Consider the following 12,916-nt stretch of genomic DNA (forward strand, 5'->3'; position numbering starts at 1 on the left):
ACATTTGGTTAGGAATAACCACTCTGTTTTTTCTTCATGGCACTTTCAGAAAAACATGTTTTACAAATGTGTTCAGCAGAATGTGTTTGCATGTTTCCAAGTATCATCTGAGGACACAGCTGTGACAGCAGTGATGTCCAAATACAGGTGCACTTGCAGCATGGCATGTACTTAAAAGCTAATCAGGCTGCCCTCAGGAAATTTGAATGAGATTAGTATCTTGCATACTGGAAGCTCTGTACTGAAAATAATAAAAAGTATTAAATAATGTTACTCTTACTAAATTTTTAAGTTAGAGAACCATTATTGTAAATTTTTAAGACGTATCAGTCAACTCTGCAGGTGTCTCTTTTGTGGGTTGGTTTTTTTTTTTTTTTATTTTTAATTCCTCAAACTTATGTATTGGTGAGAATTTCTGTTTCAATTGACTATTTTAAGTTCCAGGGTAAAAATAAAAAATCATAAGCTTCATGCCTCTGGCCTACCTTTGGTAAGAGTTTCCTCTTCTCTTTTGTTCCCCCTTTACTGAAAGTTGGACCTTTGACAGTCTAGTGCTGTTGAATCGACAAACCTCATTCAGTGTTGCACCTGCAAATAGATAATAAAGTCCAAACACCACAAGCAATTCCAGAGAGGCTGGCAGAAACCAAATCTTTATGACAAGAATAACAGTATGTGGGAATTGGTTATGGTGGCTACGGTTCAAACCACATATGTATCAAACTGTAGCAGCGAGCAGGCATACAGGCTGGCTCCTGCTTTGAGCCTCCTTTCTTGTCTAGGAAAGAACTTTTAATTTAAAAGTGAGAAGTGCCTCTTTTCTCTCCCTCTTTTTCTGCTTCCCTCAACTCAGCTATATTGGCTGTACCCTCAAGTGTTAGATACCCAGCTGTGGATTATCGTATTCTCTTTGCAGGACAGAGGGAAGTTTGTAGTCACTCTGTTGGACAGTTTGACTTCATAAGTGTAAAGTGCTTTATTGTATATTCAACAGATAATTTAAAGAATGCATTTTAAAAAATAGTATACCAGGGAAGAAAAGAAACTTTATTTCTGATTAGAGTTAGGAGATCAGAATTTTCTTTCATCTGGGCTTCTACACCTGGAAGGCTGTGTAAACATGGTTTGCAAATGGTTAGACATGCATTGCTCCTTCACAAATAACTAATCAGTTGAAGTTTATATATATGTGAGTATATATAAAAGAGAAGCTCTTTGACAGAAAACAAATTATTATTTTGTATGGCAGCTGAAATACTTCCTGTATCTGGGACTACCAAATACTGTTTTAGAGTGGTTGTAAAATACAGCCCTTGCCTAAAGCACACTGCTTAACTTTTTGCCTTGTGAATGGCAACATCTGTTGGGAAACTGTTGCAGGCTTTTTCTTTCTGCTGAGGAATTCTTAACTATTACCAGTTCATTGCCATTTAAGAGCAGCACCAGATCATAATGTAACAGGTGCCAGAGGTGACTTCGCAGTGTCAGTTATTTTCTTCACTGAATATGAAATAAAGTTCCACCTTCAGTTGCTTCCTTTTTATCCTCCATTTATACTGGATTAGGCTATTGCTGTGCAAGATAGAGCACACACGGTGAGCTACTGTGCTTCGGTTTGGGAGCTAACTTCTAATTGAGGATGGTTTCTTCAGTTGCTCAGTTTTGACTGGCAAAGTGTACGTACCTCAGCTTGGAGGCTTAAGGTTGGAAACCAAAACATAGCTAAGAGAAAGTTCTTTCAGGGAAATATTACATGGTTGTTTTCCCCCACCACAATATTCACACTTCAGTCTGAGAAAAATGAAGTTAAAACAGGTTGTCACACTGCAGCATGTTTTTTGCATGCATTGTTTTGAAAACTGTCTTATTACTTGTTATTTTGGCCTGTGCTGGCTTCACTCAAGATTTCTTCCTCCCTGTCCCTCTTTCTGAAAAATCTTTGGGGCTCCCTTTTAAGAATCCCTTTCATTAAGCATAACTGAGCTTCCACAATTATGATGTCTGTGTTGCTGCTTTCAGTCAAGATTGATACCAACTTTGTCCCTTACGGGGCAAGTGTTTTTTTTGCAAGTATAGTGAAAAGTCTTTGTGGAACAATTTGACGTGGGCTTTTAATGTGATTTTTAGTTCAGCTGCTTCCCACTCCTTTCATTGCTCCCCTTTCCTGTTCATACAGAAAAAAAAAAAAAAAAAGTCCGCCTTGTGGACTCTTGAGTCAGGGTTGTTTTTACACAGTACGAAGCTTAGGTTCCCACCTGGATTGGGACTTCCTCTATTTGCAGTGAGAAGTTGAACAAAATGACTAAGTTCGTAGCCCTCTGTTGTCATCCTTTGCCAAGGATCTGTTAAAAAGCATAACAAGTTGTCTTACAGCTGCCTGCGAAACGTAGTGTCTTGGCACAACACCCTTCTACCCACTAACTAAAATCCCAGACCCTGGGAGTGTGTCTCTAGATGTGTGGGTGAGTGGAGAAGCAGTGAGATTATGGTGTTACTGTGGGAATATTCTGAACTACTGGGGCTAAACAGGGTCTTTAGCCACTGATTTAACTCTATAATGGAATCTGTGCCTTTAATATCATTTGCTTGTGCCTTGGAATAGAAACAGCTAGATTCAGTCACGTTTTGGACATGTGTTATCATGCTGATGACTGCTTATTGGCTGTTCTTTGGTGTTTGAGAGAAATGGTTATACTCTCTGTGACTGTCACAAGTGGGATATCCAAACTGCTTTTTCCGGTTCTCAAGTGACTTTGTCCATAATCTCAGCTGCAGTATGCATGCTGCAGTTATGTCTCCTCTTCTTTTTCTCCTGTTCTCCTTCATTCTTCATCTGCCACTTCTGAGCACCTAGTGTGTGGTATAGGTTAGGAGGCATTGGCTTTAACTTAAAACTTGTATAATTAAGGCACCTTAAAAAGGTTTATTTTGGGAGGTGCTATTGTCTACAGTCTAACAAATTTTTAACAAAGAGGCAATCACAGATCCAGTTACAACCAGGTTAGGTATTCATTTTTTTTCAGGCCAGATGAAAAGAACAGTTGAATGTTTTGTACATTGATAGGTGTATTTTGTACGTTCTAAGGTAATGAGAGCCTTTGATCTCCAAGTGGGGTCATGGTGAGTCTGAGGCAGACTGCAGTCAGATGTGCTATGTCTGGCTACAGCTGTAAACCTCTTGCTTATTATTGTCTTCTGAAATATGCTGGTACAAATGCGTATGTTTTTGGTGTTGGGGGTAGAGATAGGAAAAAAGACAAAACTCTAATGCTTCTCTGGCTTGTTGTGGCTGGGACATTTTGGGGGGGAGTCTCGATAGACTAAATTGGCAGATAGGAATGGAGGACCAGTCATTTTTAAGAGTGGTGAGAGTGGCTGGAACTAAACTCTTCATGGTTAAGTTGCAAATGCTGGACTTGAGAAATTTTTGGGGGTATTTTTGGAAAAGAAGGTCAGGGTGAGGAAAGCAGTTGCCAACATGGACCTTAATTGCAAGGCAATCTTGTGCATTGAACTAACTGGAAGTATGGATATGGAAATCCATATCCCCAATATGAATACAGAGAGACTTCCAGCTGTCTAATTCTACTATGTTTAGATAATTGGGACTTTCATGCAGCCTTTGATTACAGAGATAAGTGACTAATGTCTGTGTTCTGTCTTTATGAAAGTAATCTCAAAAGGATTGCAAATGCTGTTTTGTTGCTTGGACAGAAAGTGGTGGTGTTACTTTCATTACTTCTGGTAATTACTAAGATGCTAGATACATTACAGATGTTGAAATACTGCTGCATAAAATTAGTGTAAATGCCAATATATAGCTCTCCTTGATTCTGAAATTAAGACAATTGCTATCTTTTTTTTTCTGTGTTGGAAACAGAATATGAAAACATGTAAATACTATGGAAGTGCGGGTAGTTGGGAACAAAATCTGATTTACAGTGCATCCTTTGTGATACTGTGTGTTGCAAATCCTTTGCAAGTCTTATGTGATGGTATTGGTATTAAATGTTCATCCTCCCTAGGAGGTTACAGCAGTGATTTCTGGATTCTAAAGTCACTGTCTTATGAAATGTAATGTGACACCTAGCACCTGTGACAGTTAACATGGTAAAATACTACTTCCTCCCACCCTGTGCTTTTAATGATAGCCAATATTGCTGTAAACTTGTGGGCTGGACATTTTGCCTTTACATTTGTAATATAGAACTGAATTAAAGGAGGAAATAGCTTAACTGGTCTTTTTTTTTTTTTCTTCCCCTTTTTTTCTTTAGATGATAGCACTGAATGCCAAACTGCATCAAAGAAAGAAGAGCAAAATGACAAAGAAAAGAAAGATGAAGAAGAGACTCCGGTGCCCACTTACAGGGCCAAATCGATTGTTGAGAGTTGGGTGTGGGGCAAGCAACCAGGTATTACAGCTGTTTTGGTCATTCTCACTGAAGCATTACATATTCTGTATTGAACACTACTTTTGTAGCATCAGGAAGTAATTGGATCAAATGTATTTGCTGACAGATGTATCTGTTAGGTTAGTGGAGTAAGTTGGATAAGTGGTTAACTGTGACTGAACTTAAACATTTACTGTAATTACTTTCAGATTTAATTAGACCCCTGACTTGAAGAGTCAATTTGCACCTTTCATGCTGCTTGAAGGAATGATAAACTGACTTGGAACAAATGGAGTTATACAGTGAAATATTATGATGTCTTCACAATATTTCTTTTCAGTTGCAGACACTAAAAAGAAATTGCTTCGTTTCTGAAGCCTGAATTTTCTGCAGGCAATAAAGGTTTAATAGGTGATTTTTCTTTTTGATTTCATGGTCTGGTAGATAAGTTTGAGTGAATCATAGGAGGAAAGTTGAAATGGTTAGTTCAATTAACTGTCTGTCCTGACCTTTGCTGGCGGTAATATCATCTATGATGGCAGTGGAAAAATGGTTTGTGTGTTCACGTCTTCATGTATGGCTCTATAAAATACTGATTTTGATATTGAAGCCAGTTGAAATTCATGGCTGTTTATTACTGCAGAGCAGCAATTCATTGTCTAAAATTGTCCATGTTTAAAAATAGCAGATCAGAAGAAGCTTCACTTCAATGGTTTATTTTACAGTTCTGGTGCATGATACTGCATGATTCAGATGTTGGCATGTACAAACTTTGGACACATCTGTTGTGCCCCTGTTCCTTTCCCCTCATCCAGAAGCACTTGAAGACCCCTGGGAAAAGTGTTGTCTTTTCAGCACCAGAATCTGCATTTGTGTACCCCTGTTTGTTGGGAAGCTATATGCTTCTGTTGAGCCACAGGTCAGCTGCCAGTCTGCTGTCCTCTGCTCTGTGCCAGCCAGCTTGCTCCCTTTTCTTAAGGACAGGAGGACAGATGGACTTGCTGTCACTCTAGTAATGGGACAGAATTTTGCAGTGGAGGAGGAATGCAAAGAATTGCCACTACAGTGGAAGGGGGGGCACGGGGAGTGAGAATATAATGTGTTGAAAGAGATATAAGCTGAAGGTCACATTATTTTTGTTCTATATTTTTATTTAGTGTTTGTTGCTGAAGAGTAAAATAAAACTATTTTACAAAATGGTTGTCTAAATGCCAAGTATCTTACCAAATATTTCCCAACTGACCAAGGTGTTTGGGACAAGACCTGGCCTTTAAGCTTACCCTCCAATTATTTTTAAAAATTGAAAAAACAGTTGTTTAGAAAAAAAAGGGATGTATGTGTGTTTGGAGTTTTCAGAAAGAAATAATACAAGAAATACTCTCTTGTATTTACTTTTAGTGCTTACATATAGTATAGTTTATTGGCACACATATAGATACTTGTTCTAGAAATAACTTTATGAACTTTATCTAATAAATTTGTATTCTGTTACCATTTGTGCTCGAAGTTTGCATGACCTAGCTGTGATGTACAAATCCTTAAAACACCGCTGCAAACACGCTTGCACTTTATTTATAAAAGTGTTACAGGTGGCTTTTGTTCATGACTTTTTTGTTCATATAAGTAACTTTTTGTTTTGTGTTTGTCAGGAATAGAGCTAACAGCTGCCTTTTGAGCTGTCCTATTTTTTGTGGCTTGGTAATTAATTTTGAAAAAAATACAGAGAATCACTTCAATTTTGATACTTTGTATAAGTGTTTCCTAAAATGAGGAAAATTGTTTTAAGCTTTTCTTCTGTTATCCTTCATAAAAATAAAATGAACCTTTGAACATTTCCCTGTCAAAAGCATGAAGGAACTTTTGAAAAGGAGATTTTTTTCTTAAATACATTGTTGCTGTAAGACTTAAAGGCTTACTATGTTTTCATTTACGTTTGATATTCCTTTACAAGTTGGACATGTGAGCTTGGAGTGATTTTACAAAAAGAACTGAAGAGGCATTTCAAGTCTGTGTTTCAGGGTAATACCCTGAATTTCTACTGAGTTTAATGTTTTACAGTCTTACATTATGCAGATAGTATCTAGACATTATACAGCGTGTATCTATATTTTAGAAGTGCTGTAATACAATTTTATTTTGCTAAGAAGTGTGGAGGATCTTGCAACAGGCTAATCCAGGTCAGTGGGCCTTGTGACATCCCTCCCCCCATGAGGGCTGAGAGATTTTGAGAGCACACAAAAAAACCTGTTCATAGAATGTGTTGAGAAGCCGTACTTTTTGTCCCCCGCCAGCCCCGTGCTTGTTTTGTCATCCTGGCAGGAATTCAGAGAAGCGAAATGCTTGCCCTAGTTCTAATTTATGCGGAGATCACTACTCTGCCAGAACAGGGCAGAGAGGTCAAGCTTTTTTTTGGAATGGTCTTACTATGCCAAGTACTATAAAAATGCCTAAGATAGTAATAAAGACATGGGTAAGTAATTATTTGACTTTAAGGTGTTTTTCGTTCTCTCTTGCATCTTAGTGTTCATCCACTTCATATTCAGCTCTTAACTGATGTCAGTGTTGAACTGTTCAGGCCTCATTTTTGACATGAGTGCTTCTTTAAAACACGTGCCCCCTATCCTGTTCCTACCAGGTTGTGTGTTCATTAACCAGTTCTTCTGATTCTTCCTAAAAATCTTGTTTTACTACTTTCATCAGTTTTCTTTTCTGAAAATACTTGGGTTTTAGCATCTTACATGATCTGGAGAGAAGTCCAGGTGTTCAGCCCTGGATATGGGGAGAAAAAGAGGAAACCCTTTGAAGCAATTGTGCAAAACCTACAGAAAGTAGAGCAGTATTTCATTTTTTTGTGCTTGTTTTTCTTAGTCATGATATGCTTAAGGTTGGCTATATTGAGTTAAACCAAAGGACAGTCTAGTCCAATGTCCTGACAGCAACAGCATAAATAGCAGTAGCCAAGTGAATAATTAGGTCCTATGTTTATGATACATTATCTGTAGCCTGTAGACTTTGAGACAGCCATTGGTGGTATGGGGGAATGTGAATGTGTTTTTGGATTCCCTGTACGCCTTTTATTTTGCTGGAGCATATGTGTGCATGGCATAACTTAAGTCTTTAATGCTTTTTATGTTGATTTTTTTCCCCATTAATTTGCCTAGTGACTTTTGAACATTCTGAACTTTTAGCATCCACAGCTATATGTTGCAAGGAGCTTTGTAATTCTACTGTTTATTGCAGGAATATTATCTCCTCCTAGTCCTTTACTTGATTTTGGCATCTGTTGGTTTCACCTAATGCCCTGTTGCTGTTATACTGGAAGAGGCAGTGAGTGATTGTTACTTGCTTGTCTTCCCCAACACTGGTGGGGTGGGTTTTTGTGTTTTAAGAATTCAGTCATAATCACACCCCAGTTGTATCTTTCCCTCACTGAAGATCTTACTTCATGCAACTTCTCTGCATACAGAAGTTATTCTAAACACTTTGTTTTTTCCTCTGTGGTGTTTTGGTGTGTGTTTTTTTTTTTTTTTTTTTTTTTTTTTTCCTGTATTTTTATGCCAGGGAAGGTGAGTTGGGAACTGTATGTACTACTTGAGCAGTGGGTACCTCATGGGTTTCATGAAGTAGCATGATGATCTCTGGTTCTTGTTCTGTTTGTCTTGATACACTTTTTCCAGCTGCTGTTGTACAGTGGACCAATTTCTTCTTGAATCTACCCTGCTGTAGTGCCAAGATCTCATTCCTGAGTGGAAGGTTGTTTGGAGCCCCTTTAACAGGGAAAACTGGGATATTGTTTCCCTTGCTCATCAGTGTGCATCTACCGTTTTATTGCTCACTTACTTAATTGCCCGCATGTTTTTGTGGTTGGCTGTCATCTAAATCTAATGTAGTACCAACAGACTTAATGACCTAAATATTTGTCTCCATTTCCACACAATTTATGCATTGATGGAACAGCAGAGGAATTTACACAGGTTTCTGCTGTTGTTGTTGCTCCTAAGTGTATACCAGTTATTTATTCATATTCCTTGACACATTCCATATGCATGTTCTAACCCTTAACGTTTAATATATATCACTATTGGGTGTTTAGAAATGTCTTCAATACACCATGTCTTTGTAGATATAAAATCTGAGAGACTTCAATATTTTTGACTTCCATCCAAAAGTGCAGTTTTCCCTTCAGGTGAATCCTGTTTCTTTTCTTGTGTTTTGGGTGGTTGTTTGTTTTTTTGTTTTGTTTTCTTTTGTTTTAGGGAAAAGCGCTGGCTAAATCTTTCTCAAAGCTTAAAATTGTAGAGCCAGCTCACTTGGACTGTGGGCATAGTTGAGTATTTATTTAATACAACTTGAGGTCAGGTAGTTTTTATTTCATGAAAAAAAAAAAATAGAAACAGCCCAACTGGTGAACAACTATGTGTGTAAAAATTTAACTTTAAAACTGTTAAATAGATTATGATTCAGATTCACTGTAATCTGATCTCATTTTGTATGTTTAAGATACTAAATATTGCATACTTGTAGACAAAGTTAGTTTAAATTGCTGTCTGACTAGAAAATGCTACTTGGAAGTTTCAGTAGGAATGCTACTATTCTGTTTCCCCTGTAGGACAAAAAAGTAAATGAGGAAATAATCTTACTGCAAACATCCTTAAATGAATAAGCAATGTACAGTTGAAGTGGGAATATGGTTTTCTTGTGTAGTCAGATCTGGTTTATGTTAGCAGTGAATTAAACTATAATGCTGGTAAATCAGTGTCCTGATGTAGCACTTCTGGGGTTTCCTTATGTATGAGTGAGAGTTTGTTTACAGACAGTGCTGCATCTTGGTTTTCCGATATTGTTAGTATAGCTGATTGCACTAAGAAATGCTTTAGAGGCAATACGTAAGGAGGCTGGTTAAAATTACCCAGGTGAATTCAGTGAGATATTGTTGAGATACTTGTCACCATCAACAGCAGTCGACTCTTTCTGTGTTTGCTTTATGAGAGAGAAGGAGACATGCAGAACTTTCATCTCTAAGGGCTATTAGTTACACAATCAAATCTAAATTTGTACTGTGTGCTAAAGTAATTAAAAGCAGTCATGGCTTTGAAAAAACTGCTTTTAACCTCCTTTATAGTGACATTTTCTACTTCAGTGTAATTTCTCAATCAATACTTTTAAGTTTAGATTTAGAAATGCTGAGAAAAGAACAGTTCAGTCAAAGGATGAAATTTGACCTCTGTTTTACATTTCTCTTCTCAGAACTCCTTCATCCCTGTTTTTTTTCTTTTACTTTCTTACCACTTGGAACAGATTTTAACTTACCTCCTTCCCCGCCTGCCCCAACTTGAAAGCTGTGTCCAGCTCTGAGTATCTGTTTGGTTGCTGCTTATACTCCAAAGGGGTATGTGCATGTATATTTTTACACACAGGCGTGTGAGGCTCAGTTCTTGCTATTTTATTCCGTGCATGAGTATTTGAGCATCAGTTTTAAACAAGTTTTGCTCACGATATAAAACTTTGAAAATTAAAGCACCCAGCCACATAATGAGATGCATTCTGAATGTGCATGCAACTATTCATTATTTCTCCTGCTGAACACTAATAAGGTGAGGTCTGCTGATGGTCATCTTTTGAATAGGGGAGCAGACAAAAAGAAGCTAAAAGCTAAACGCCCTTTAGGAATTATATTCTTTGTTGGTATAAAATAATTTTGGGAACATATTTAGCTTTGTTTCTGAAGGAAATTACGTGTATGTGATGGAATTTTTGTCTTTCCCTCTAACTTTTGAATCTACTCATTCTGTAGTGATGGCTTTCAGGGTCATTAGATGCCTATTAAGCCAAGCCAGCTGCATCCTCTATCTGCTCTTTGTCTAGTGGAAATACCATGTAGTGGAAGGTGAAAGAGGAGTCAAAATATAAAAATCTCTAGTTAGAGCACATTAGTTCTGCTGACAGGAATATGTGCTCGTTATAACAGTAGATTCTTGCCACATTCTGTTTGAAATGTGTTTTGAGTTTTTAGGTCTGAAATCTCTCCACACTGTAATATCTATATTTGCCTTTAATAAGGGTTGTGACTCAACCAAAATCCTTGAAACTTTTCAGTTTGATATTGGCATTTTTAAGGTCCTTAATTTACCAGTTAGAAGCCTGTGGTGTTCCCTACAAGAGCTAATGAAATAAGTGTTAAGAAACCATTCAGTATGTTAATTCTTTTTTTTTTTTTTTTTTTTTTTTTTTTGAGCTGCTTAAAACAGGAGCAAACATGCCTTTGGACAGGCTACCTGTCTTAGACTCGTGTCAGGTTAGTGTTCTGGCTGTGGCTGAGATGGTTTAAGAAGCTACTGTATTCAGCTGCTTGTTTTACTGCCTGCCCCCCGCCCCCCGTTTTGCTGGCATACCTAAACAATGTGTCACTTCTTAACTCTGTTCTGTCAAATGATCTGGGTTAAACACTACCGGTATTTTCCTTCTAATGCAGAGAACTTCTGGCAGGAGGAATTAAGAAGTGAAGACATGTAGTTATGTTAGTTGCTGAGGGGAGGGAGAGATGTGATAAATTTTAACAGAAGATGGTAAACCCCTTACCTATCTTTACTGCAGCAAGAAACATATCTGACTGTAGTTGTCAGTTAGCAAGTATTCTGATAATGGTAGTTTGAGAATTTAAGCTTGTATGGTATGACTTCAACTCTTACATTGTTGGTACGGATTAGGTAAATACTGTGTCTCCACCCTTCATAACGTAACTGGCAAAGCAAAGCATTGTAAGGGATAGTTGGCATCGAGGGTTGGTGTAGTGGCATATGCACAGTTTAGTTTAATGAGTTCCCTGTAACCTTCTCAGATGAAATTTGAATCGTTACTATTAATAAACTATTCTCTCATTAGTCTATTTAGTTCATCAGTAATAAGTGTTGTTCAGAGTTGAGAGTTTATTGAAATCAATTTCACTGGGTTGATTCCTGGATATATTTAAATCTTTCTAAAGATGAACTGAATTTTTGTAAAGATAACTTTACTTATGGAATAAGAGAAGATTTAAAGCCAGGAAGTGTATAGCTATATCTTACTTAAAAATAGTGTTAGTTTTAATAAAATAAAACAGTCCTTGGTTCAATTTTGAGATGTCTGAGTTACAGGACTACTGTAACTTGTTCCAGCCTTTACTACACTTTGCATATGAACTTTCTTTTTCAATCGTGAAATACTAAAGAAGTGTGTATAAAATATTTAAGAGTGGAATTATTTAATTTTGTTAGAAAGCCTTCCTAAAATTGTAGCCATGAGATTGTGAAGGTAAGGTAAGAAGGAGGAAAAGAAAATAATTTTATTACAACTAAATTCAGTAAACTTAAGTTTATGCTTCATGCAAGTTATTTTTGTATGGTTTGAATCTTGGTGAGGCTAAATCATGTTTTCCATTGGAAAAAATATTTTTGCATGCAGTGTTTTAAGTATTTGAAAATAGTATATTGTAACTGAACAGTTCTTCATACTACTAGTTTCTGAATATAAAGACTTTGTAACTTTTAAGGTTAATCCCTCGAAAATTGATTTCTTTCCAGCCCTTTTTCTTCATAAAAAGTGAAGACAGAATTTTAGTTGATTCCTTTTCTAGCTTCTGTATTGTACTTAATTTGACTTTATTTGTTGATGTTGATTTTCACTGACAGGAAAGCAAATAACTTGCTTTTAAAATACCTTACTTTAGAAAGCGCTATTGTTTTGTGAAACATTGCATAGTCCATTGAACTATAGACTGTTTTTGTTTTAAAACAGAATTGAACCTTTGAAGTATTTAAAACCTAAATAATGTTAATTTTTTTGTCAAATGAGCCAGTTGTTCTATCAGATCATAGAGTAGGATGTTGAGTATCTTACAAGTTACCCTCAGTATGTATTGCTGAACCATTAGGAATTAATTTTATAGGTGCTACTATGAAACTTTTTTTTTTCCCTGCAGAGACCAATACTGTGTGTGTTTACAATGGCCAGCTTTAAAACTGGTACTGCTTGATGTGCATACATTGTGTGTGCTTCGGTAGGATCCTGTTTTCTATGCATTCAGAGTTCATACAGTAGTTTGTGTCACCTATTGTATCAGAATGGCTGGGATGCTGATAATAGCAATACTATGGTTGCTTGAAAGTGGTTTGAAAGGTATGCAGTTGTAGACTTTTAGGGAAAGTTCCTCATAAAGTAATTGCTGGAGGATTGTAGGTGGTCTCTGCCTCTCCTGAGTGTTTCTTTCGAGCAGTCCCCACGACATTTTAATGAGCATGTTATTTTGAAATGAAGGGCTTTTTCATCTAATTTTTCAACTCTCAGGAATAATTTTATAGGGTGTCCACATTTAGATAACTTGCCAGCCAGGAAGGAATGATGAATGCCGTAGCTCTGCATTACTTTATAGGCTCTGCTGAGTCTGGCACCTAGTGCTTGATTTCTGTAGCACCAAACATAGACACTCTCTTCCCCAAACATAAGCATTAATTAAAGTGCCTTGTTTTTTGTTCATTGACTGTTTCTTT

At 37.0% G+C, this 12,916-nt stretch overlaps 1 protein-coding gene across 6 annotated transcripts in view; it reads left to right on the top strand.

Annotated features, from left to right (window-relative positions):
* Positions 1-12,916, top strand: part of HERC2 (HECT and RLD domain containing E3 ubiquitin protein ligase 2) — a 115,724-nt gene that overhangs the window by 15,516 nt on the left and 87,292 nt on the right. For all 6 annotated transcript variants that reach the window (XM_069769976.1, XM_069769974.1, XM_069769975.1 and 3 more), the window contains exon 4: positions 4,275-4,412. In XM_069769976.1, coding sequence (XP_069626077.1) covers positions 4,275-4,412 — 138 coding nt within the window. The remainder of the gene's footprint in view (positions 1-4,274; positions 4,413-12,916) is intronic.

Source organism: Haliaeetus albicilla, chromosome 25, assembly GCF_947461875.1.
Source record: "Haliaeetus albicilla chromosome 25, bHalAlb1.1, whole genome shotgun sequence".
Taxonomy (NCBI): domain Eukaryota; kingdom Metazoa; phylum Chordata; class Aves; order Accipitriformes; family Accipitridae; genus Haliaeetus; species Haliaeetus albicilla.